The sequence below is a fragment of the Monopterus albus genome, unplaced genomic scaffold, assembly GCF_001952655.1.
Source record: "Monopterus albus unplaced genomic scaffold, M_albus_1.0 scaffold126.1, whole genome shotgun sequence".
Taxonomy (NCBI): Eukaryota; Metazoa; Chordata; class Actinopteri; order Synbranchiformes; family Synbranchidae; genus Monopterus; species Monopterus albus.
In genome coordinates this window covers 768793-796551 of record NW_018128006.1, presented here as the reverse complement: position 1 = coordinate 796551, position 27759 = coordinate 768793, and the positions used below count along the sequence as shown (strand labels likewise).

At 40.6% G+C, this 27759-nt stretch overlaps 1 protein-coding gene across 1 annotated transcript in view; it reads left to right on the top strand.

Annotated features, from left to right (window-relative positions):
* Window positions 1-27759, top strand: part of LOC109967132 (plexin-A1-like) — a 274553-nt gene that overhangs the window by 113293 nt on the left and 133501 nt on the right. The window contains exon 4 of the mRNA XM_020612491.1: window positions 24914-25045. Coding sequence (XP_020468147.1) covers window positions 24914-25045 — 132 coding nt within the window. The remainder of the gene's footprint in view (window positions 1-24913; window positions 25046-27759) is intronic.

The following is a 27759-nucleotide window of genomic DNA, read 5'->3' as shown; positions in this document are numbered from 1 at the left end:
TTAACTTGTGGTTTTCAAGTTACAAGCATCAGCCTGTTAGTTTGCGCTTAGCTTCCCCACCCAGCTAGCTTGTGTTTTCCTCTCGCAGGAGTCCCGTGAGGCTGAGAACCAACCTCATTCAGAGCTGCCAGTTTTGATTTTAATCACCATGTGTGTCTTTTCTATTAATAGAAAGGAAACAATACAAACTTTACTGTGCCTTTTGTTTAATATTATAAACACAGAGTCAGATGCAGGAACAAGTCTTCATTGTCAAAAGAGACAGTTTGTTATGCAGCATTTTTACTCATAAATTTCCATCTTGTTACTCATGATTACAAAATCCAGTATTTAGCCAGCTCATGGCAGCATTGTATTCTGTTGATATAGGGTGAATGCATCAATTTTAATTTTGGAAAATTCAAGCGAAGGACTATTTGTGAAAATGTCATGCCGTGGATAAAATAACATCTCTTTTTTCCAGACATATTTTTCCTTACTGCAGCTTTAAAAGATTTTGTCGACCCCAGTCACGCTTCAGAGGGACTTAAGCATCAGAATGTTTTAATACTCATCTGCTGTGCATGTACTGTATGTGTATGTGTGTGTGTGTGTGTGCTTGCATGCACATGATGGAGGCTAAGGGTGACAATGGCTGCACTGTGTCTTGCAGCAGCTGTGACTGGTTAGAGACAGAGACAGAGAGAATTTGTGTGTGTATGCTTTCTCCTCGCATCCATGTGGTGCCAATGTGACTGCAGGATGGTCGTACCTCACTAATCATGACATCATGGTTTCCACTGGGTCGTTTCCATCTCTCCTCGCTCTGCCTTCTCCCCTCCTTCCATCTCTTCATTTGTCTCTACTAACGCTGAACTTCCTGTCACCTTAGGGCGAAGCATCCCATGTGCACACTGTACATTTTCTGTATTACTTTCTTTTTCTTTCTTCTTTGTCTTTTCTGTTTGTTTTTTTAGTATCCTTTCTGCCAAGGCCAAATGATAAATATCTCAAGTGAGCAGACAAAACTAGAGACACAAAAATGACCTGATGAATAAAAAATTAAGTAAAGATGACAAGATTAGGTCACTCAGCTGGACTGGTGTCTGCCTGGCACAACAAGGAGGCCCGCCCAGAGCAAAAACAGAATCAGCACATGCCCACATTCCTCCCAAGCTTACCGCACGCACACACACACACACACACACACACACACACACACACGCTGTGACTGGCATAAAACCAGACCTACTGTATGCTTGCACACATATACATTTTAACAAATGTCATTTTCTCTGCACAACCCTGCACAAAGATATTGTATATAGAAGTATATAGAATGGCTCTTTAGAAACAGTGACACAAACTTCAAAATGTAATTAAAAAGAGTAAGAACTATCAGTGACCATTTGCTTCCTTAAAAGTTACCTAATGCTTGGTTCAGACTAGGCAGTTTTTTTGTTTTATACATAATGTCACATTATATAATTATAGAGTCATAAATTCTTGGACGAGGCATATGACAGACTACACATTGGTATCTGACAGATCACAGCCAGGGACCGGGAGAATGGAAACATAGAATAGTATCTTTGTGTTCGTAAAAGCATATAAAACCACAACACACTATATGAGACAAAGTGATAGATTCTCATATCCTACGCCGTTTCTTGGTTCTGACACACTGTGACCGTTGGGTTGGGTTGTTACTAGGCTTAAATACTGTAGTCTTAACTGGGCATTAGGAAAAGATAACATGGGCAGGAGTAGGTCAAAAGTAAAAACAGCCAAAAACCTGCACGAGGTTGTGGAAGCTGCAATAACCAGTCTATCACACTGCAATACAGAAATATTTTTGGCACCATTACATGATCGTCCCCTGCCAATTGCAGAACATGTCTATTTTTATTTATTGTAGCTAATTTTAGTTGACTTTGCCTTGGCATTATTAAAGTTTCCACTGTATTTATTTGCTGTATGAAACAATTAGAGAGTTTGCTGTTATAAATTTGAAAGTCATTAAAATCATTAGGGTTCTTGCCCCTGCTGAAAAAACTTCACAAGAATCTGCCCATTAGATTTTTCCAAATTATGACACTAGGAGAAAGCTCATGATCCTCTGAGTGGTTATCCAAAATGAATTTTTTGATCTCTGACCATTCATATCAAGATACAGTATCTCTTCAGATTTTCAATTTTTTTTAAGTTTGACCTGTTGATTCCAATTTTCTTTCTGTCTAAGAACTAATTGCATAGACAGACAGTTTTCTTTAATGAAAAATTTATCTGAAGTAAAAATAAAACATTGTATAAAGGTTTTACATTTTTTCTCTCGCTTTTTTTTTTTTACAAACCTCCAGCTAAAAATGTAAACAGGTGCACCAGGTACTAGAAACAGAAGAATGTCTGTTACTACTGACCACACAGTTCGTTTTGAAGTGTGTGTAGTTAGTATTTGCTGTGCTTACTATGGGTTGGATACACTGTACACACATGCATTTCACGCGTAGCCAGTAATTCCCTCATTATGTACTATTTGCTGGAGATTTGGACATAGTTTAGGTGTTTCTGTAGGCTTTTCTGTGCACTGCTTGTACACCAAGTGCTTCCAAAGCACAGGTGAACGCGCACTCGGTATAGACACGAACGCGAGTCTTGCTAAAGATGCAGGAGAGATGCTACGTGCTGCACCTGCTACACTTTTGGTCTGTGCAACTACGTGTGCAACTTGCGTGTTATGCCCCAAAATCTGACCTGTACAGAATCTGAAATCTCAGTGTGATTGGCCGTTGAGTCGATGCATCTCTACTAATTTCAACAATGTGCCACTGCTATTCTAGGCTTTTGAGTTAGAATTGGCTGTTTCTTTAGTTTTAGAGTCAAACTTGTCAATATCACTTGAAGGAGTTTTTTAAAATCATTTATATGGCTTACACAAAGATGAGGAAACCTGTTACCCTGAACAAATAAACATACTCCAGCAAACACATACTGTAAATGTCTATTGACAATGCAACATTTATATGTTGACTGCTTTGTCCTTCATGCCCTCACACATCCTAGCTCTCTCATACAGCCTGTTAACTCCCCTTAGGCCATGTTCAAATGATAATGCTGTAAATTCCACAACAGTCAACATTTGATCTGATGCCTGTTTATTCACAACCTCAGAGCCACAGAGGAGCTGGAGGTTTAGGGGGTGTGACAGGAGATCAGCCTCAGGGTAGTGCTCTGTCAGCAAGTGGGGCACAAGACAGCACCCCGACTCTGTCATGGTGGAGGTTGTGAGAGGTTTCGGAGTTGCAAAGAGCAGCCTGAGGTAAAGATCAGCTTCAGTGAAAAATTGTTCTTTTTCCACATTCATTCCCTTTCTTTTGTTCCCTCATCTTCCTTTCTTAACCACTCATACTCTCCCCTCTCCCTTCCCTTCCTAACCTCACTGTGTTTTCATTAAAGAAAACCCGACTGCTTTCTGCATGTAGCACTACTAATACTACAATTAATACTTTACTATTGGCAATATCACTGCTGCTTTTACTTCTCCTACTCCATAATATTACAACCGTTCCCAAAGAAAACAGAGAAAACATGTAGCATTAAATTAAAATGAGAAACATTACAGTATTGATGTTAGGTTACCGTCACACCTACCATGTTCCTATGCAGCTGTTACTGTAAACTATTTTCACAGGGTTCAGCCATAATTTCTCTTCCTATGAAAACATCACTTTGGCACTAGTTAAAGTTTTGATTGCTGCTATTTAATCTGCTTTCATTGCGATTGTAGCCCATAAATGCTAACTGCACTCAAGCAGGCGACCATAAACATACTGTAGGGATGCATGTAGAATAGGCAGTACACAATAAAAAAAAAGTCAATTCATCATTACATCATTTCTGCTGAATTTGGTAAAACTACCGTATGTGAGAATATTACTGACTCAGTTATTCAAATGTTCAGCTATTTTTTGGAATGGACCTTTTATTCCTGCTTCTTGTTGTCCTTCCTCACTTTGTTGCCTCTGTCTTCCATTTTTCACCCAGATCTTATTACTATATAAAGAAAAATCAAATCGGTCCTTTATAATTGATGGCTAGAAATACGGACCGCATGACCTCTTGGTTACACCTCAGACTTGGCTGCAGCTCATTTCTCCTCATTACTTGTATCTATTTTCCATTGTCTCCTCCTTGTCTGTCTCTTTCTCAACTGTTGTGTTTGTCTACTATTTAAATAGCGATAGAGGTCAAAAGAGAATGTAAAAGACTATAACCGAAGAGAATGGGTGGTTAAAAAAGAGCAGAATGACAGAAAAGTAAACAAGGCAGGAAAACTGATGATAAAAAGCTAATGAGAGGGAGCAGAAAACAAATAAACCCTGCATCTTCCTATATTTGGAATCATATCCGAATCTGTGCCGGAGGGCTGCGTTTGGTTTTGTAATGGGTGTGCATGGCCTTTGTAGAATGCAAGGCTTTACCTTTACCGCCAGCTGTGACTTGAGCTGGATATAAAGTCAAACCTTATATTCATAAATACAGTTACAGCAGTAAAAGGATGAAACCTTTCATAGTCTCCAGTCACATGGTCTCTACCTGCAGGAGCTGTAGTTTACAGCCAGGCATTATCTGCAATGATGCTGTGGTAAATAAAAAGGTGAGTAAACAATTGTATGACCCTCAGGCATAAAGCAGCAGTATAAACAAGAATCAATTACTTTTTCACATAAGCAGTGATTTATATTTGGCCCTTAAACAGCTTCAGTTTGATGCTACTCACGATAATGTTCAGTATGAATTCACATCATAAAGAGCTTTATCATCATGGAAAGGTTGTTAAAGGTTTGTAAACAGCATTCTGCACACATAACAAGGGTGATTTGGGTTTAGTATGGTTTACACTCCAGAACCCTTTTGTTGTGGCTGAAGTCCTATTTGTTGCCTGGCACCATAAAACCTTTAGTTTATTCACTATCTAGGGGCCGCCCTCAGAGATTGAGAGGAGAATGGTGCTTTGTGTGGATTTGGTCATGAACCTAGGTTTGGGAAGAAATCTGCAAGGATCCACGCCACTCTCAGGCACTGGTGGACCCCCTGCAAGAAAGGAGAGAGAGAGAGGACAGTTGATGATAGAGAAGAAAGGGATGGAAGGTGGGTTTTGAAAAGCAGAAGCAGAAGAGCATCTTTCTTGGGTGGTTTAAATATGATTGGGAGAGGAAGGGGTGTGCGCTTTAGGTGTGGCCCTGCTCCTGAATCTCAGATTGAAAATCTCTAAAGGTTTGTTCATTAACACAAGGGTCTGCTTTGGTCAGGGGGTTGAGGGGTTCCAGGTAGTGTTGTAGGCATGTACCAAACTGGGATGAGTCCATGTGAGTGGCTTCATTCCCATTTCCAGTCCTTGAGCTTCCGTTGTGTTTTAGTTAGCCATGCTGCTAACATAGCCTGCTTTACCTTAGCACCAATTTCTACCACAATTGTGTTGGCACTGAGAGATAAAAACACTTTTTAACATCCAGTACCCTGAATAATGAAAACACTTGGCGTGCCGTTATGGTGCTTTAACTGTGGCCCAAATTCATTCTGAACACAGCCTTATGCAACACATCTGAAGGCCTAGCAACACACTAGGAGCATGGCTCTATGGATGGTGATATCAGTCTTTCAAGTGATTGGTTCACCACTTTGGCCACAACTGAATTATCTCAATAATTACGGAATGGATTGCTATGCAGTATCCACCATATTTAAAGGGGCATTAAAAACCTGTATGAGAAGGCCATACATTTTGCAAAAAAAAGATTACATTTACATAATTACATTTATAGACTTGTGTACCTGTTGTGCCTCTGTAGACATAGCGAACTACTCCCAGTTTTGGTTTAATATCCCTGCTCAAAGCTCAAAAAGTGGGGGCATCAGGAAATCGGATGGTCAAGTATTTAAAGCCTGTTACATACCTGCAGTGTCCCTTGTTCAAATCCAGTCTATGATCCACTTCTTTTCCTCTATGTGTGATAATGTGATTCAAAGGCAACAAACATATATTGCTTGAACACAGATGTCATCTTAATTGATAGGCAGCAAAAAAATGTCAGATTATAAACAATGAGTTGTGTGATCTTGTTCTCCAACATTTATTCACAGACAAGTTATTGATTGAAAAAGTTCATATTTTTTGATTAGGTTTTAAATTTGTTAGGAAATTTGATTTTGTTGCTCTTTTGCTATTTAAAACAGAGTGGCTTATGTGTTCTGGAGGGTTTTTGTATCATAATGTAGAATACCTGTACCTCATCCCTGTACTAAAAATTCAACAGTGATTCCTTTGTTGGCATTTATCAACTACACTTCCCATGAGGCTTTGATAGTAAGCCAGTGGCTGTGTACACAGGGTGGAATTGCAGACTTAACATGCTAACGATATGTGACTGTATCTAACCTGGTGATAGTTACAGGTACAGTTCTTCTTACATTCATTACACTGATGAACTGAAACACTGCCCCCCACATGACCCCCCCTCCATGCCCCCCCCTCCCCACACACACACACACACACACACACACACACACACACACACACACACACACACACACACCTATGCTGGTAATTAATTGACGAGTTAAGGTCCATGTAGACTCAAGGGAGTGTTGCTAGGAACATAGCAACAAAATGTACATGCGCACACATCTATAATGAGGTATAACCACATGTACAGCTACACACAGCTTACACAGCCCTTCTCCTATTACACACACACCCACATATGCACAAACATACTAACAAAAATGTTCATAATGAACATAAACTGAATGGTGACTCATTAGTAGTGTCTTATCCTACATCGTACAGCTGTGTGTGTGCAAAATCAAGTTTATTTGCACATGTGTATCAGTTCTGGAGAATTAGAATATGCACACCAGATGATACCATGCTATGCTGCTACTCATAAGGAATGCATGTACTTTTGGAAAGGCCTCTTTAATTTTGTGTGGTTTTAGTGAGAGAAGTGACAAAAGAGAAGGAGAGAGTACAATGTGATTCCTGCTTGCAGAGCTTGGCCAGAGGTAAAGAAAAATTGTTTCATTTGTGTTTGTGTGTATTTTGGCAATGATTGTTCTCTTGAAGCACATTCCACTGCAGACCACAAAAATCTCTCCTTGTCCTTTCTCTTTCCTTCCTCACTCTTTCTTTCTATTTGTTCTCTTTTATCTCTCCTCCATCTTTCCCTCTCATCTTGCCTCCAACTCCTCAGCATCTCTCTCCTTCTCTTTTTTCCTTCTCTCCATCTGCTTTCCATCTGGCCTAAAAGGTAGAAATTTGTCTCTGCAAATTCAGACGCTTCCTTATCTGAAAGTGTTTTTGGCAGATTACTGTTAAGAGCAGAAGTCATTCTCTGTTTGGTTATAGAGTAGTTAGTGCTATTTAAGTAGATAAATGAAAACAATAAGATCTGATATCTGTTAAATGATGATTTAAGACTTGCTCCACCCATTAACCCTTCACATCAACATGAATCTTTCTTTTTAATCCACCCCTACAAATGTCTACCTTCAGTACTGTGAATTCACAGGCATTTTAGCTGCTAAAATATGGCTGCTCAAAAAATCATTTTTTGCTAACAGGTGTGCAGCGTTCTTCTTTTATCTTCCCACTACTGCTGCTTCAGTTGCTATGTCTTCTACTGTGATACACTCAGCAGTGACACCACCAGGGGAGTGTATTATTGTCTCCCACCGTATGGCTGTTTTAAATGGCAATTTGAAGCTCTGCTGGCTCTATAATTAGCTGTGAGCTCCCATGGGAGAAGAAAAAACTGGCTTATCGTCTCTCCTTTGTAATTACACATCCGAGTAAGGCGACACACACACACACAAAAACAGATACGAGTGCAGACAGATGCACAGACATATAAAAGGCGTACATGTATTGACATCTACATGCACATTTATAGTTATTTACCACCTGTGCTAATATGCTAAAACCTCTCTAGCAGATTGACTTTCTGTCTGTTTGCTAAAGGAAGTGACATTTTCTTTTTATGTCAACAGCTGCAACAAATATGAAAAGTGGAAATGAAAGTAAGCTAAGCGAGAGAACAGACAGTCCAAGACTATGAGTACTGTGTGTTTGATCCCAATGTGATCGTGAGGTGTTACCATGCTGTGGCAGTAGATAGACATAAAGAGGAAGACAGGGTGTTAGAGGCTGAGGTCATTAACTGTCCACATCTGTCTATTTTCTCAGGACAAGAAAGTATGGATGGTGAGGAGAGAGAATATGCAGAGAACAGGAGTAATATAACAATGAAATCCAGTAACTGTCACAGAGACTGGCTACAGCAGGCCAACTAATGAGCTCTTCTTTGACTCTCTCAGTTAATGTCATGTAGATATCTTGTTTGCTAATTGGTCAGCTTTTTTGCCATAAAAAATGTTTCTATAGCTACTAGGTGGCATGGCTTATTTAACTGACTTTACAAATATCAACGGCGGCACAGCGGTGCAGTGGTTAGTGCCATCGCCTCACAGCTAGAAGATTCTGAGATTGAGCCTGGGCTGACCTGGGGCCTTTCCATGCAGAGTTTGCGTGTTCTACCTGTGACTGCATGGGTTCTCTTCAGGTTCTCCAGCTTCCTGCCACAGTCCAATGACATGTAGTTTAGGTTGACTGGCAACTCTAAATTGCTCACAGGAGTGAATGCAAGTGCGTGTGGTTGTCTTTCTTTAAGTGTCAGCCCTGTGATAGACTAGCGACCTGTCCGGGGCGTACTCTGCCTGTCGTCCAGTGTCAGCTGGGATTGATTCCAGCTCCCCCATGACCCTATTTAGGAATAAGCGGTACAGATAATGCATGCGAATGTTAATGATCTGTAATCTTATTGTTGTTGAATGTGTTAAAAGATTTTTTAAAGCTAATTTAAGCTAAGTCGGACTATGTAAAACAGACTCTCCATAGTCTAACTCTGCAATTATGTGACTTCCACAGAGCCCTAGAGGGCAAGTAACCCTTCCCATATGGCAGCTAACACTAGACACTCAGGATCACTACAGCACAAGCCTGTTCATTTTCTATTTATTCTGTTCAACAGCTCATTGTTTGGAACAAAAGGGATCAGAGTCGTACTTGAGACCCATTTTTTAGTGTCTGTGCCCAAATTTCACTGTATATGTTATAAATCTATGTCACTGACAGAGAGAGAGAGAGAGAGAGAGAGAGAGAGAGAGATTAACGGTGGTCAAGTGAGCTAGCTAGTGAATGAAAAGAGGGTGTAGCGCTAGTAAAACAAAGCAGCGAATCAGATAAATAAAATGCTGTTTTCTGATTGTTTCACGGTGATTATGTTCTAAAGCACAAATAAACAAGGCCACACGTACTGCACAACCCTGTGGGAAGGATTTTAATATGCAGCCAGAGTGCAGGCTTCATCCCCCTGTCTGCTCTGGAGACAACAGTGAAGTCCCTGCCAGAGCCCAACTTTGGTGATGTTTACATATACAGTATCTAGTGGAGAATCCCTTCCCCTACACTGTTACCAGATGACAGCTGAATTTTGCTAGACAAACCTAGTAAAAGTAAATCTTGGTTTTGGCCTCCAGGTGGGAAGTCCTACAAGGATGTGATGTCATGTGAAAACTACGAATAATATTAGCTGACAATTTGAAGGGGCATTTTACTGATTTTACATATACAAATTGGTTCATACAGCATGAGTAGCTCTACTCAGCCTGTGAAAACAGTTGCATAATGTTTTCAAGGGAGCATTATGAAGTTTGAGAAAACTAATAATAAAAAGCCTATATCTGCCGCTGTGCCATGCTGCGTTATTGAACTGAGCTACCCCTTTAAACTATTTGCTGGGCCCTAGAAGAAATCATGTGACCACAACAAATATTTTTTTTTTCATATGAGTGATCATCAATTAAAGTACTGCAAAGACAGATCTACATCAGACCACCTGCCATTATTACGAATATATAATAGCTTTACCATAACATAAATTTAATAAGTTACAGTTGTTCCTAGAGTGCTAATCTCCAATGTTTTCCACATCATGGGCTCCTAGGCTTATGGACCCTACTGGTGACCCTTTCCATATAATAATGGTATGAAATAATGTTCCACCTGTACCATATTATACAGCAAATGCTATAAAGCTGATGTACCTTTCATGATTCAGTGTCCACAGTAATTCTAGGCAAAGGGGGGAGCAAGAATGGTGGAAAAAGTGACTGGTATGAAGGCTTCCTATCAAAATGAGTGTAAAAGTTACTTTGTCACATAAAGCTTAATGAATGAAGAACATACATTTTGTGCATAGTTGTGCGTTTCTTATATTACAAGCAAAAATGAATAATTCACAACTTTTCTGTCTTTGTTTTTCTTAGTGTATTATCACCACACAAGTAAACTGAAGTAAAAGCAATATTAAACTTGATGATAAACTCAGGTTTCTGAGGCTTCATCAGTCTTTCACATATGCTTTTCTGTAACTTTGAGTGTGGCTGTATTCATATTTGAATGTTTGGTGATAAACACAGGCTGTGTGTGTGTGTCTGTCTAGCTGTGATAAACATGTGGCCTTTAAAGCAAGGCTGTCCAAAATGTGTCACTCACTTTGCTGTCTCTCTCTGTCTCTCTCCCCTCCTCCCTGCATCCCAGAATTAATTGCCGTGGCAACAGGCCAGAGGAGGGGAGCAAAGAGAAAGAGAGAGACATTTATCATTCGTTCAGTAGACGTTACCTTGTGGCCGCACCGTGACATTGTTTTCTTTATTTAGTTCATTCAGGCCAGCAGTTGATAATTTATACACACTACCCCTTTAATAATCAGTTGTCGCCTTCTCACACACACACACAAACATAAAATGCTCAATCAATGCTGAGGTCGTAACCACTCTTTGTCAAAGTCAACACATATACGCACACACACAGACACTGAAGGAGTGGCAGTGATGGAGTATCCTTCTCTCCTGCTGTTTGCTCCAGTCAAGCTGATCTGAAAGAACAGTTGAGTGTGTGTGTATACAGTACAGGCGAACTTTGTGTGTAGTATCTACAGGAATTTTATCCTTGAAATTCTTTTTCTTTTCTTTACTTTTAAATCCATATTCTTCTGTTTACCTTGAAGGCAGCAATGTGGTGGTCCTCCAGGCCCACGCTTCTCTACTCTTGACAAATTGAGCTAGTTTAGCTGTAGTTTCACTCCTCACTATAGGGAAAAACACATGTACTCACAAATGCGCACAAACTCACACCTATACATTCTGCTAGGCTATGCTCCACATGAGTGTGTTCTGCTTGGCTGCTCATGTATGTCAGCTGAGCCGGTACATCAAGGGAAAAAAGAAAGAGAGCGAAGCGAGTGTGACAAGTTGAAGAGAGAGTGGGATGAGAGAGGACAGATGGAGAGAGAGAGAGAGAAACAAAAGAGAAATGCAATTGTTTCCAAATCTCGAAGGAGTGAGCGAGAGCAACGTTGGCGCAAAATCAGATACTGTGAGGGAAGTGAAACGCTGTGTAAATGCAAATACAGACTCACAAACACACACATATCACTGGTAGAGCTAGAGAGATGATTTGTCCTCACTTGTCCTCATCTCAGAGCTGTCAAGATAAAGCTATTACGGTGGGTGTGTGAAAACAATAGCTCAGGGCCAGCAGTTTTATTTTGGGCACAGGAATGCGTCCTGCGTCCTGATCATTCTCTCTCTATTGACCTCAGCTCTCTGTTTCACCTTGAGATCTTCACTCTGACAAGTTTCTCAGGGTATCCCCAAACATGTTGAACCACAGGGACAGTCACCAGCTTCTGCAGAGAATTGGCTGCACCTTTTCACATAACAGAAGCAACTACACTGTGTGTGACAACAGCTTATAAGATTTTGCACCTTTCTCCGACTGTATTACCATTGCTACTGATGGACTGCCTGCTTGTATATGACATAGTGTTAAGAGTAAGCTGTTGTCACATTTATACTTTAATGTTGTGCTGAAGTAATACTACTAAACATGCTTTATGATTTTATCCATGACTCTTATATGACTTCCATGGTGGCTCATAAGTGAAACATGAAAGTTCATTGTTGAACCTGGAAACTGTAGCTGGACCAAACCAGTTCAGGTCCACTATTAAGAGGCTCTAGACTGGTCATTATTGAGGTGGGTGTAATCCTGTGCTAGTGTCTTCAGAAGGTAATGGTGGGATATCCAAAAAAATCCAAATAAAATTATCCCTTCATTAACCCTTCATTTCCACTGGGTGCGGCTGTGTCCCGTTCTGTCTGCAATTCGATTTTGATCCTTCCTCTGTGCAGTTTTGTCCCCCACCGGGAGCATCCGTGGAGCTGGTGCTGGTTTTTCATGTAGGCTTTTTCCTAGATTTTTAGCTTCTATTACAGTAGGCTGGGTGGTCAAATGGGTTTTTTTTTGTCTGTTTTAATTGTGTTTATTTTATTGTTCTTATTGCCTGCTTTTTTGTGCTGTGGGCCTTATAGACAAGAACAGTTGAATTTGATGATTACAGTTAAGTCCTTATGAAATGTGAAACAAAAATGTATGGCTGCGTTTTACTTATTAAAAAATACATTCATCCTCATAATTATTTCATAGGCTATCTTTCAAACAAGTATTTATTTATTTTTCCCAATGTGGCTTTTATTTTTATTTTATTTTATTTTTATTGCAACACGAAATAACACATTTACAGGAACAGGACATAACATAGAAATAAATATTTATACTTCTTGCCTTTATCTTTATCAAATATACCGTCAACAACTCTGAAGATGCCGTACCCGCATCTCGTTTTCATCATTTATTACTTTTCCTAAGACGCTGAGACATTTTGGTGCAAAGAGCACCCATCCCTGGCACTGGAGCTTTTCATCGCTCATTATCATCTGACTGTGAGCCCCAGCCCACGGCGCTCCCATCCTCATAGTGGAGGCCTTTGGTTTCACACATTCCAAACTCTGAACAGAAAACTGTTACTGAGTAACTTGTTTACAATCCAACACTGCTCCCTGTTGGGATATTCCTTTCATCCTTGTCTTCCACAGTGAAATCAGATGTGCACTGATGTGTAGACATACCATCTTTCTTGTTCATGTCCATTTCAGACCAAACTGAGGCTCAGGTCACAGTGCTGCTAACTGATGATGACATTGCAAAGTGCTGTGCTCATTTTTGTATTTCTGGATGTGTGGTCATTGTTTTTAACAGGGAAACATTATTGATATGATGTCAGATTCGTAAATGTACCTATATTTCCCCAGCTGGTCCTACAGTAGGTTGCAACCCAGCAACCACACCAGGGCAAGATTTTTTTCAGAAGCATGTCATTCGCTTCACGTTGGCCTCCGTCTGCAGGATCTGCCTCAGGGAAGAATGTGAACCTGGTGTTTTAGCACACAGCAAGACCTACTTATGTCAGAAGTATTGTAAGGAGTGGCGTGGCACAGTGAGGCACAAGAAAGGAAGTGGTACCTCATGAAACTACAGTACCATTCATTCTGTCATTTAATCTTATCCTAAATGGCCAACAGATAAGATTACTTCACTCGACTGTAATGCAAATCACCTCAGATTCTGAGTGAATAAGTTCATTTTTTTATACCAGTTGAGTGATCTGCATTAGTCTAACTTGCTTCAAGGTAATGACACTCATTACTGAAATAGGTGAGACGGCATTGAATTAAGAGCTCTGTTATGGACCTGGCTGAGTTTTGTAAAAAAGACTATCACTAAATGAATAAGAATGACAGGCATTTTGGCAATGCAAGGATGGGAGCAGAGATAAAGGAGAATAGTGGGAGTGAGAAAAGGTGAGTGAGATGAACAGATGAAGTTAACAAGAAAGAGAAAAGAAGATGAGTGGGATTGTGGGGTTGAAGCGAGGGAGACGGAGAAGCAAAGACAAAGAGAATGAAGAACGAAGTAAGGGGTTGTTTCAGGCTTCAGCTCGTGGTTAGGAAAGGTGTGTGTTTACAGGAAGGAGGCTTGTGGCAGTGGTTCTGGGAGTCAGGGGGTGCTCAAGTCCAACATGTTTGTGAAAGATTAAAGAGGCCTTACACCCATCAACACACACTCCCAACCCATGCAACCATGCTGGCCCGGCCTGGCTGACAGCAGAAACGGTACTGTGCCCTGTCATACTATCTGACAAGACGGGTACAGATTCAGCTCTGGCAGAGGGAGCCGTGTGGGCGCGTGTGCTTATCTGTGTGCCCCTGACTTGAATAGAAAGAGATGTCTTCTGGTTATAAAGTGTCATTTTGTTGCATATATTCCCCAACTGGGATGCAAGTCAAAGGGTTACTGTGACATTTTGACGCTGCAAATGCCCTGCATCTTTGGTGAGAAATGCTAACAGTGATAACAGTGCTAATAAAGCATACCAGGGGTATGGGAAAGAAAAACAACATCAGTATAATTCAAGCTGTTGTCAAGTTATACCTTTGAGAGTTTTTAGTGTATCTAATTACTCTTGCTTCTTTAGCCACCCCTGTCACAGTCTGGCAAGCAGAGGCAGCTGAAAGTGAAAATGGTTCACTGCTGCTCAAAACAACTGCTCCTGGAAGATGAACATGTCAGCTGCTCCAAAACAGGGCTAATTGTCCAAGTTGTTATATGACACAATTATAATGAAATTATGTTTTTTTCCATTTTTTTTGTTACAACTTACATCTTGTATTTTTAGACATTATCTGACAGTGTTTTCATAACTGAAAAAGCCCAATTATTATAAACCTAAAGTCTATTTGAACATATGTAAATGGCAATTAATTTTATTTTTGTGGCAATTCAAAATGGAGTTTTACATATAGGAGAAAACAATGGCATACTTTGAAAGTTCTGTCATTTTCACAGTGGTCTCTGGGTTTTTATGCAGGTCACTGTCCAGTATCATCGACTCTTGCACCTGACAGTGGACTCTTTTTTCCATCAGCATGGGTCAGCTCGAGCTGAGCTGGGCAGGCACAGTTTGGCCTCCATTTCCATCTGTTTCTAGCAGCAGAGTGTAACGATGCTGACTTGGGCTCAGCCGGGGCCAAGTAGGGGCCGAGCTCCTCCTTCAACAAAGCCAGCTCACTGAGATTGGCTGAAATGATGTGCCGAGGGAAGGTTCTTACACATCCAGCGTTCACTTTTAATTTGTTATTTCATTGCAGCAAAAATTGAAAATGGAGTCTCTCACTAGTTATTCTGATGAGGGGTTAAAATAATGCAATACACCACGGACTTCATGCAAGCAATAACACCAGACTGACACCATGAGTTATGTGTCGCTTCTCAGCAGCTGGCACTGCCTCCATGTGATCAAGATGTGGAAGGTAAACAATGAACTTTACAGCAGAGTAGAAACACGACTCAGGAGCAGCTCACCATGGCTCCGCCGTGCACACCTTGGCTCATGCTGATGTCGAAAAACCATATTATATCATCTAGACTAATACCTTAACTTTTATGTCCCCTTGATTGCCTCTTGTATCAGTCATTAGTCACTTTACTTTAGGAAGATGCTTTTTAGTGTCCCACTTTATGTCAGAACACTCAGTCTTAATTTCCATCATGTTCTGCTCTGATGATGCGTCTTGTCAGCTATAATATTCATATTTTATCTTTTCTTTTGTATCTCCTAATGTGACTAATTAAATTCACTTTCATTAGTATAGCACCAAATCACAACAAAAATCATCTAAGGGCACTTGAGATAGTAAGGTCTAGACCTTAAAACAAATCGCCCTTGAGCAAGCACTTGGCAACAGCGGAGAGGAAGAACACCCTCTAACAGAAGAAGCCTCCGACAGACCCCAGCTCTTGGTGGGCGACCTTCTGCCTTGACTGGTTGGGGTGAGTGGATAGAGGAGAGAGAAAAGAAACACAAAGCAACAAGACACAACAAACTAAATAGCAAACAAACACTGGGCAGGTTAATGCAGCCAGTGACCGTTCATCAGAAACGTAGAGCTCGAGAGCCAAGGCGTCCTGCAGAAAAGTACAGGGAGAGAGAGAGGACACACTACGCAAGAGAGGAGACACACAGTTAGTGATATGCAGTGGTAGCATATAGATGCATGGAGAGAAAGGAGAGGAGCTAAACTTGTTATTATTTCAGCTCCTGTCCCTCACGGTGTGAATCTTGCCCACAAACTGAGGAGGTATCCTTACATTATATGTCAGTTTTAGGGGCATTAATTACGCAAAAAAAAACTCTCACAAATGCAGGTGTCAAAAAATGTATTTCCACAAAGTCAGTTTGACCAAAATATTGTGTGTATATTGTACATTCACTTGACCACACATTGGCAGTGTTGTTCTCTTTTAACCAGAGCCAACTATTATTAGCTGTTAGGAAAACAGTTTAATAGTGGCATGCTGTCACCGGCCAGCTGGCTGCCTGTCATTCTTCCTCTGTGTGTGTGTGTGTGTGTGTGTGTGTGTGTCACTTGGGGCCAGCCCCCTATTGTGAGAGCAGCGGTGCGACAAAAGAACGATGATTAATTTCACTCTGAGTAACCTGTGTCATTGGTGTCACTCTACCAAGCTGCACGTGTGTGTGAGAGAGAGCGGTAGACTGTGTAGTCAGCAGGTGTGCTGTGATACTCAGGATGCCCTCCAGTCAGGGTCAAATGCATACACTCACATACACATTCACTGAAATGACTACTCTAAACTCCACCACACTAACTCACATTGACACCGTTCACTCTCTCGCATCTCTTTCTGGATATGTGAGTGGCTGCAGTGCAGTCAGTATTTCATTGAAATTTCTTTTGGAGCCCAGCTGAATTATTAGTGCTGTGTGTGTGTGTGTGTGTGTGTGTATGTATGTGTGTGTTGGGGGTGTGCACGTGCTCAGACGCTCCTTTCAACAAATGAAACCAAAGTAAATTTCATTAGGAACTGTGAAAAGAGTGAGGAGCTGTTAACACACACACACACACACACACACACACACAGCTGTAGATTTCATTAAGGAAATGCTTTTTGTCCTCCCTTTGTTCCCTCCATCATTAAATAACTACTTGAACATTTAGGACACTGGTTCACTACTTGTCCACACTGGGCATGTTTAAAATGGATTTTAGCGAGAAATACAAACAGGTTTAACAAGCTGCCCCATCTTCCCCTCCTTTTCCTTTCTATATCCTCCCCTGCTTCTCTTTCTCTTCCCTCCCTTTGTCCAGCCGTGTAATTAACTAGATGTTTAACAGCTGAGGCCGGACAGGGCACTGCTGTGCCTGAACACACATGCAAATGCAGACACATGCTTAGTAGGAGAAAGGGGTTTGTGGGTACATCTCAGTTCCCCTATTTGTTCCTTGATCCTGGCTCGACCCGGAAGTCGTCGTGGTCCGCAGCCTCTAAACGCATCCCAAAGCTCTTATTTGTGTTTGACGAGCAAGGAAGACTCTCTGAAGGATACACGAGACCTGTATTAGTGGATCTGATGCTACTTCACCATCGCTTTATACTGCAGTGGGCAAATTGTGGAAGCTATTTAAAATGCCCAAGTTTTTATTAACTGCAGTATCATGGGAGGATTGTTTTTAGATGAATGGAACTATGGGGAACCTGTCTATTTTTTTTTTGTTTGTTTTGTTTTTAGCTCCACCATCTAGTTAAAAACAGTGGATTTGTGTTAACTGTGAGTTTGATTGACAAAGGAAAACCGTAAACAACTTTCTTCATTCTTCAAAAATAAAAATCTCTTCAAGATTTCCTACTGTGAATAATATAGTTATGAAGAGGAAGAGAGTCTTTCAGCAATCAGCACAGCGTAATTGTCCATCTTTTCCATTTCATCATGTGAGGCTGAAAATTTGTATGTGTCAAGATGAAATGTACTTTGATGTGATATGTTTACATAATTTACACTTTGTCTTAACATTTGGGCTAAAAGTCACTTCTACAGACATAATAAATGCAGATACAAATAATTATTATATCAATTAGAAATGGCTCCTCCAGCGTATTGGCAGGTTCTTGTGCAGATGTTTATTAGTTTAAACACATTTCAGCAAAACGGAAGAAAAAAATCTGTTTGTACATGGGGAAACTCCAAAATCCAAATCAACACTCACTATTAATCCAGCTGAGCTGCTCTTATCAGAATCAGATGTCACTTCAGATGATGGTTCAAAGGAAATGACGTCTCATTTCTCTAAAACATATTTCTTCTCTCCTCACATCTTTTTCTTGCACACCTTTTTCCATCTTCTACCAAGATGCAAGGAAAAGATGCGAGTGAGGGAAACATAAATGCATTTAAGAGAGATTCACCCTATATCTGTGGCAGAAGAGAAAGGACAAGGGGAAGTCATGAGACAGAAGAAGGAGGAGAGGAGGGTGGTGCAGAAAGAAAGGAAAGGAAGACAAATCGAGCTAAGTGAAGAAGTAAATGAGGAACTTTCTCAAAAGAGGAAAAAAGTAAATGTGAGAAAATAATGCAGGAAAGACAGAAAAGCAAAAGAAAGCAAGTGAGAAAAGGGAGGCAAATTAAAAAAATAAATAAAATGGAACAAAAGTGCAGAATGGGATGATGAAACAAAACCTCTCAATGCATCATGTGGCATTCAATGAAAACATGCCAAAAGGAAAGACAGAAAGAGGAAGTGAGAGGAGAAAGGAAGTCAAACAAAGCCAGTGGAAAAAAGAAAATGAAAAAATAATGAAGGAAAGCCTTTAAAAATGAAAGATGGTTCAGAGAAAATGAAAGAAGGAAGAACTGCCAGCATGTGATTGTGTTTTCCCAGTCTACCTGACCCAAAGGTGTGACCGGTGTTTGAACCCAGCGTGGTATTAATCACTGCAGCACTCCAGCCAAACCTCCCCTTTGTTCACTTTTATTACCTTGTCCTCCTCTACACACTCCCGACACAGTTCCGTGCACACACACAAAGACAGCCTCTTTCTCTTCGACTACACCTCCCACCTTCATCCTGCCTCATCTCCACCAATATCAACTTTTGCCTTCATCCTGAACCCCTACCATGTTTTCCAACTAATCAGACAGTTACTTCAGTTAGGCCGATGAGGCCACAGCTGTAACTTTCTTGTAAAAATCAAAGCAAAGAAAAAAAAATCATGTGGATTTTATTCCTTAACAGAACTATTCAAGGAATGTGCTAATTGCTATTACTTCTTTAAATGGGCTGTAATATTTTCTTCACTCATTATTATTTTCATCCGCAGCTTGCCTCAGCTCTCCAGAGCAATTTTGTCTTGTTCAGCTTATTATTTTATTTTTATGGCCCTTAATTTTATTGTATTGGTTCACACTCACTGCTATCATAGTGCCGCGTTTGGCCGCTATAGGCAGTTGTTTAAAGCAAAAAAGCTCTAAATGTCAGGGTTGGCCAGTAAAACTACCAACAATGTTAATGGCGGACTCAATTATAATGCCAGACGAGAGTGAGTGGCTAGTTCTCTCTTTATAACTCACAGTTAAGAGCAGGCACTGCAGTAGTCTCAAAAACTCAAATCAAATCAAACAACAGTCCAAATTCAGTGCCGGCAAACACACACAGCCAAGAAATCCAAAATCGAGATGTCAGAGAGGAAAGTCCGAATGTCGATACACAGAGCACAATCAGTACCAGGAGGGCAGGGCAGTAATCGATGGTCAAGGCTATCCAGGGTCAAAATCAGGACTCACAGGTATCAAGAATAAACGCCAGAAGGTCAGCACGGGAGTCTAGAACAATCTGGCAGCTTCCTGGTGGGAGGAAGCTGCCTATATAGGGGTGAACACAGGTATAAGCAATTGTCACTGATTAAGTAAAAAAATCCGTAGCTGAGGTGAAACTAAAACAGGAGGTGGTGTCAAAATAAGAGCCTGAGACTGAAGGCAGTGGGACAGAAGCATGACACTAAAAGCCCACTGTTCACTACCTGCCGGGCACAACACGTTTAACACGCCAGTCCAACATCTCCTAGAGGTGTTCAACTGGGTTGAGATTTGAGCATGATCATAACGTCTGATTCACAAAATGTTCATGCTCAGGCTGTTCAGTGACCGTTTGTTCCTTATGGATGGGGGCACTGTCATCCTGGAAGAGACCACTATTTTAATTTGCCACATGTGAAGACCGTAAAAGGTTTATACTCTAAATCTTTGTAACTGTTTGATGTGTAAAGCATTGAGACCATCCTCATGAGAAAAATGACAACATTGGTTCAAAACCCCTACAACATCTGGAGTGTGATTTGTAGCATCTGAAGGTAGCTTGACATTCAGAGCACAGAACCTCATAGGGAGAGGGCAGGGAAGAATGGTGTTTTAGGCAGGTTTTTACAGTCTAAATCCAACTAAACATTAGTTCAAAAAATGGTCATATCAATCATATTAATTTGTAGAGGCCCCTACAAATGATGCCATCATGGTGAAAGCATCAGATCAAAATGTTCAAGTGGGCTGTTGAAGGCAATGACAAGGGGCATGTTTTGGTTGGATGACTTTGGCATGTCTGTGTATGTCCATCCCAGCCATCCATTATCTATAGCGTTTATCTGAACAAGGGTCACAGGGGGGCTGGAGCCAATCCAAGCTGACACTGGACGAGAGGTGGGGTCCACCCTGGACAGGTCGCCAGTCTATCACAGGGCTGACATGTAGACAAACAACCACACACACTCACACTCACTCCTACAATCAATTTAGAGTCACCAGTCAACCTCAGCTACATGTCTTTGGACTGTGGGAGGAAGCTGGAGTACCCATAGAGAACCCACACAGGCACAGGGAGAACATGCAGACTCCAAACCAAAAGGCAGCAGCGCTAACCCCTGTGCCACTGTGTTGTCCAGTTTGTGTAAGTGTGTGTGTGTATACTTTGGTCTGCTTATTTATGTATACCTGTGTGTGTAGGTGCAAAGGCAGAGGTACACACAGTATGGTAAAGAAGGGGAAAAAAGACACATGGACTTAAAACTGATCAGGAAAAGTCACCTTTAACTTTCACCCTGATCCTTATTGTCCTAACAGTGTCGTCTCTGTACAGTTAGATTACTCAGGATGGCCTAGAGAGACCACCCCTCCTCTGAAAGGTCGCAGACATGATGCATGCCTTCTTGCAATGTCCATTAAGCAAGACATGTAATCTGGTCCTGTTTCTTCAGTGTCCTGTACATCACCCTGGAAAAGAGCATCCGCTAAATGCCTGGAATATTAATAGAAAATGCAGCTATTAAACACAGCATCTCTGTCATTTTAGCCTGGATATATTCGAAATAAACATTGCGTTTTGCAACTAATTGATTGGTGGATAATTTGAATGCAAATAGCAGCAATTAATGCTTGGTGTACTCATCAAGAGTGGCACTGCTGAGCAAGATAAATATGTGTATGATTGTCTGCCTCCAAAGAGATAAACTAATCATTAAAAAAAAAAAAATCAAGTTTTAATGACTCATAAACTGTCAGTAACATTAAAGTGGAAACCTTTTATGGACTGGACAAATGGACAAATGGAAACATAAAAAAGTTCATTTATTTGACACTCTTGTAGTCTAAAGCCCCTTTTCCACTTCCTGGTATCGCCTCAGCTGGACTTGACTTGACTTGCCTTATTTGTGTTTCCATCAGTCAAATGGTGGGGATAGTACTTGGTACTATTTGTGGTACCACTTCCATCAAGAGTCCAAGCGAGCAGAGGCGATACCAAATGGTGACATGTAAATACTGCAGACTAGTGACTGGTCAGAGAAATCGCGTCAACGTGTGAGACATCCTGCAACAAAGAAAGTGCCATTTTTAAAAGCAACCTTATTTAATGCTAACCGCTACTTTACTGTAGTTACTGTACTAACTGAAAACAGCCACATACCGAGAATCAGGAACAGCATATCTTTCACACCCTCCACAAACACTTTTTCACACCACTGTATCTTTCACATCCTCCATTATGCCATTTGCTGACGACGTCGTGGCAGTGTAATGTGGTGTCGCTATGGCTACACAACTATACAGAGGGTGGACCATCTGCAGTGGAAAACCAAGCACCCAGTACCAAAAGCGACTACAGTCGAGTCGAGTCAAGTTCAGACGGTACCAGGTGATGGAAAAGCACCTTTAAGATGTACTTTATTGAAGCTAGGCAAATAATGCAGATCACATTCTGCAATGGCACTATAAATTCCAAGAAAAGAAAATGGATTGTTGGAGAGTTAATTATTAAGTTTCTCTGCATTAAGTGCTGCCACTCTTTCAGTGAGAGTTCTTTGTTTGGACATAGTAACTTTCAGAGTGCAGAGGTCACAGAAAGAGAGCAGAAACCTGCAGGCTAGTCGACTAGTTAAAAATCCACAGTCACCTGCTCCAGTCTGCTGTCCCCTCTGTGCCAGATGACCTAAATCCCACTCCAACTGCCCTGTGCCCTGAGCTGTTGGGCAGACCACGCTCCCTGCTCCTATTCCTCCCTCGCTCATCACAAGTGATACATCAGCCCAGGGCATATAGCAGTTTTAGAACAAAAGTGGGGTTTTGTTGTGTGTGCGAGACAGAGTGAATATGTGAGCGAGTGCTCGCCTGTACTGTTGTTCGCAGAGAGAGAGAGAGAGAGAGAGAGAGAGAGAGAGAGAGAGAGAGCAGAATCATTACTGCCAGAGATAATATGGGACAAAAGGTCAGACTCACTGTGCATCAAAAGTTTCAGTGTGTTTATTTGTTTGTCTTCATGTGGAAGCAACATAAGGGACAGCTAAAACAAATAACCTCTTGACAGGAACAACTGTAATTTTCAACTTCTCTGACACAATCAGAGCCTTGAGCTGTACGAGTTAGTATAACATCACATGTAAGTGGCATTCATCCTGGTTCCAGTAAATCCTGCTTGTTTTCATTTTACTCCTGCTGCAGATATACGGCACATTTTACCTTTTAGAATAAAATGCCTTTATTCTCAGTGTCCCGCTGAGCACTCATCAAAGCTGATTTGTTAAGACACTTGACTTTTTAACCAAAGCGGCTTCCTCCTCTTTAAGCAACAAAAGAACATCCAGTGACAGAGCCTGTCTGTTAATGAGCCTTCTGTTTGTAAAAGAAGATTAAGGAAATGCTGGTAGTGATTTGGCAGATAATAACCGCAGAGATGGCGAGAAGAAAAAAGACAGAGTGAGACTAGGCGACAGAAAAAACAAAGTTTTAGAAGACCAAACTGCTGTCAGTTGATGGATGAGCAGATGGAGGCTGGGAAATTAGAAAGAGAAAGGCAAATAAGTACAGAGCAAAAGGAAGATGATTTACTTGCTGGTAGAGGCAAAGTGGCCCCCATGACTCTGTAATTTTGTCAGTAGACTTAACACTGGCGAGCACTAACAAAAGAAGCATCATTTACTTGTGTACTGTACTTACACCCTCAGCAATGTTGCACTGTAACCAACTGGTATGATTTAGCGTTTCAGCATAAATTGAGCACCAAATGAAAGTGCTGAAAATGTCATCTGCCACTTCAATAGGCATTTTTCAGCTGACAGCAACATTTTAAATAAACTTCTGAAGTGGAACAGCACAGGAAAGAGGAATCGACTGCTTTTACATGAGGTGAAAGAAAATACATAATCTTCTTGAACATATTACTGTACATTAGAATAGATTTCACACAAAACATGCACTGATTGTTGCAAGAATTAAAGGTATTCAGAAAGAATTTGTCATTGTTCTTCAATGTTAGCAATGTTAAATGTGGTGACCAAGGATGATAACAAGTAAGGCTCCACTGAAACAGGCCTGAGCGCCTCCGGAAGCAACAAATATTTTTTAATCAATTATAATCATAATACAAACAACGTGCAGATTAAAACTAAAAGCAATAAAAGTTTGAAATGACACCCTGTCTTTTCCTGTCCTTTACTTCTTCTCCCAGGGCACGAGTTTCTGTTTTAGCCTACTTGCACGACTAGGGTCTTTGCAGTTTCCAAAGTAAGGTTCCCTAATGTGAACAGCCTGCTGGCGGCAACACACAGAACTGACTTCACCTGTAATGAATGAATAAATATAATGTTTAGAACTTTATAGTTATTACTAGCACAGCTTGTAGCACTAAATTGATGAGCTGATTTATTGCGGTTTTCATGAGTATATTTCAAATATGACAACTAAGACTGGGTATGTGTAAAATGTCAGCATGACTGAAAACTGAATGGCACGATAGGTGGCTTCACTAGCTGTTTTGAGCCATTACAGTCCCCTAAACTATAACATAAGGTTAACCACTATATAATATGTGCACCCACCACAATCTAGAAGACTTAATGTTGGCAAGGTATTGTTTCTGGTTACAAGAGGTGATGACACCAGTCTGCAGACTCATCTTTGCTGATTCTGTCTCGGCCTGTAGCTAACACAAGCCCACAGACTGCAAATATCAGGCTAATGTCAAGATGCACAGCGGGAGCAGATGAATTAGTGGGCAGACTTTCCTATACCTGTGCTAGAGCTGATTATCGAAAGTGAGTGGATGTCCGTGCACTGTTTAGTTGAAGCATCTGGCACTGACAGCTCATAGCTGTGTGGCATACAGTAATAGTTTTTCATTTATTTATTTCTTATGCATGAGAATGACAGCCTTGCAGGTGGTGCAGGGCTTTTATAATTCTGACTGCGTTGAACATGGCGTCCTAAAATATTATGTATCAATCATATTTTAAACTTTATTAGTTTTTATTATTTGCCCATATTGCCAGCTTCAGTGGAAACCTGCAAATGTTAAAAAGCTGGTTCAAGCAAATCATAAAAACACATTTTCTTACCAATCTCTAGTGGTATTGTACCATGTAGATCATTTAGGTTTTATTTGTTCAGGTTTTTAGATGCCCCATATCAGAGGTTTCTCCCTCTGCTTTCCAGATACAGTGTCTCTAAAGAGAAAGGGAGAAGTCAAATGTTGGATTGTGGTTATGGTATTTTCATTTTCTTTTGCTCGTTTCCAGATCCTTGTGAACTCCATTACCCAGCCTGCCTTGCTGTATGAGAATGTGGAGGTCAGCGATGGGAGCCCAATCCTGAGAGATCTGCTCTTCAGCCCAGATCATCAGTACCTATACGCCCTCACTGATAAACAGGTAAGAGAAGCACACACAGGAGTACTCAAAATACAGTGATCTACAACCAGTCCATAATACAGCCTACAGTTGCCACTGACAACCCTGTGACAAAAAATATCAGTAGTCATTTATCCTTCTGATGATTTTAGGGATGGATCCAGGGGTATAGGACAGCCTATGGCAAGCTACTATGTGTGCTGCATCCACATGGCAAATACATTTATACATTTGACACAAACTTCCATATACATTACATTTACTGTATGTATTCAAAAAGCTAACACACACACCTCACTGCTGAAAATAGGCGAACGATTATAATGGGAGAACAGAAGAAAGAAGAAAATGAAGACAGTAGAATAGCACCATCAAGAGTTAACAAGAAAAGATGTATTAAAAACATACGCAGGGCCAGAGAACAGTCAAGCTAATTACATACCACACACTTAAGTCATGAGTTCTAATTTAAACGGAATTAAAATGTGTCATATATAGGATGAAGCCCTGTGCCACCCTTTCATCAGACACTTATGATGGGTTATCTTTTGAATAAGCCGACTTTTGTAAACTCGCTGTATATTAAGACATCTGACAATAGCCACTGATGCTTACTATTATGTGGGATGTTTTTCATTTTCAATAGCTTTGTCTCATTGATTTCTCATTCCCCATACTAACCTCATCTGCAGAGTAATAAGTACAATAAAATCCTGTAGTCCGGACATCAAGGTGTTGTTATCTTGAACCACCTTCATTTATGAGAGTTTGATGCTGTAGCTACTATAGTTTTGGAGGGTACAGCTATGGCTATTTCCTCTCCTCCACTTTCCCTCTTGTCCTTCATTTACCTGCATGGCTCTCTTATCTCCGGTTAATGACCATGATGTGATAACCTTCAATGAGACTTCCCAGTACCTAGATAGTAGTTGCTATGTGAACGCTGTGTAATTTACCAGCAATTAGACATAATTGACTTTCATCTGTCTGAATGAGTGTGGAGAGGGAGTGGAATGTAATTGATACAAATGGAGAGTGACTTTGTTGCTGGGACAGGGGAAATAAGGCCCTTTAATCACTGATAGTTGAAATGTACTGTACATGGAGATGCATAAATATATTTAAAAACAGAGAGACAACACACACACACACACACACACACACACACACAAGGATATAATTCTCAGTATTATTAACATTAGCAGTTAGAGTTCAATTGCCACATTAGCACAACTAGAAATAGTACAATATGCACAAGGTCTACATTCACAACACTGCAAACAGTAGAATAAGGCTAGGATTATTTCTGGACCACGACACCAGGGGCAGACTGAAACAATAATTCAGGCTGGGAATTTGACTCCATCCCAGGCCACCCTGTTCAGAAACCTTTTCACCAAATTTTGTAAGTGAACCCTATTTGTTGATGTGATGGGTACATGTGTTATAAATCCAGCACACCCCTTTAGCAGTCCTCTGTGTAAGCATAAGTGATCATTTCAGCTTTGCTCGCAGTACCACCAGTTTGTGGTAACAGTAACAAGGTTGTTAAGCTTGTTATGAACAAACTAAAACTGTTAATGAGATATATTTGTAGTTAAAGACATCACACTGTTTAAACACGTTTTTTGAAGTTCAATAAATGCATGATGTTTTCAAAGTCAGTGAGTAATGGTGTTAAATAATCATAATCTCATTATTGACAAAAATAATCATGCAGCCCTACTATGATGGAAGGACAGTTATCAAGTTATGAAATACATAAATTTGGGACTGACCAACAAGTAGCCTAGCTGAACCTTGAGTTTTGAAGGTCAAAGTGTTTATTTGTCATATGCAGAGTTAGGAAATGTGTTTCCCTGTACAATGAAATTCTAACTTTGCCATCCACATGAATGCCACAAAATACAAATAAAATATAAAGTAGATAAATAAGTAACACAAAATCTAAGGCACTTTAAGCAACAGTGCAGCAATATAATAAAAAATATATAAGAATATAATAAAAGAATGTATGCTGCATGGGAGGCGAACAGTCCATGCTGGGGGTCGGTGGGGTCTTTGAGGATGGAGGCATGGCTTGGTTGTGGGTGAGCCCTCCAAAACTCACAAGGAATACACCAGACATACAAATTTACAAGCCTAGATGCACAAAACACGTACTCTGTGCTTTTTAAATAGAGAATGTGATAGAGTTAGATTATATTGTTCACTCGCTGGTGTCCATAGAACAAACAGCACAAAAAATGAACACATCTATAACTAGTGCTGGCAAGACCATAGACTAGATTTACTATTTCTTACTAGTTGAAAGGCAGTTCCTTTAATGTCAGTTGACTACTGTGTTGCATTCATTGCTACAATATAATGCTAATTCCTCCATGTAGACATGAGCTGTGTAAACTGTGTAGTCACCGGCCTTCGTGTTGCACTGTTACTAGCTGCTTAGCTAGCCATGCTGGTATGTTGTGGGTGTGTGTGTTTTAGCTAGTGTCATTGACTGACCTGGTCTTTTACTGGCGAACATGTTGCTTATATTGTAGCATTTAGTTGGGTCTGTGGCAGTGCCCTTTTTTTTCATTCTCTCTCTGCTCCACGTTTCCTGTCCTGCTAAGTGTGATGACTGTCCATTTCACTGGGCAACTTGTCTAAACTGTTTTTGGTGGAAACGCAGGTAGACAGTTGATATGTGCATCACCAAGAGACACATTGTCATTTTTTACATTGCAGCAGAA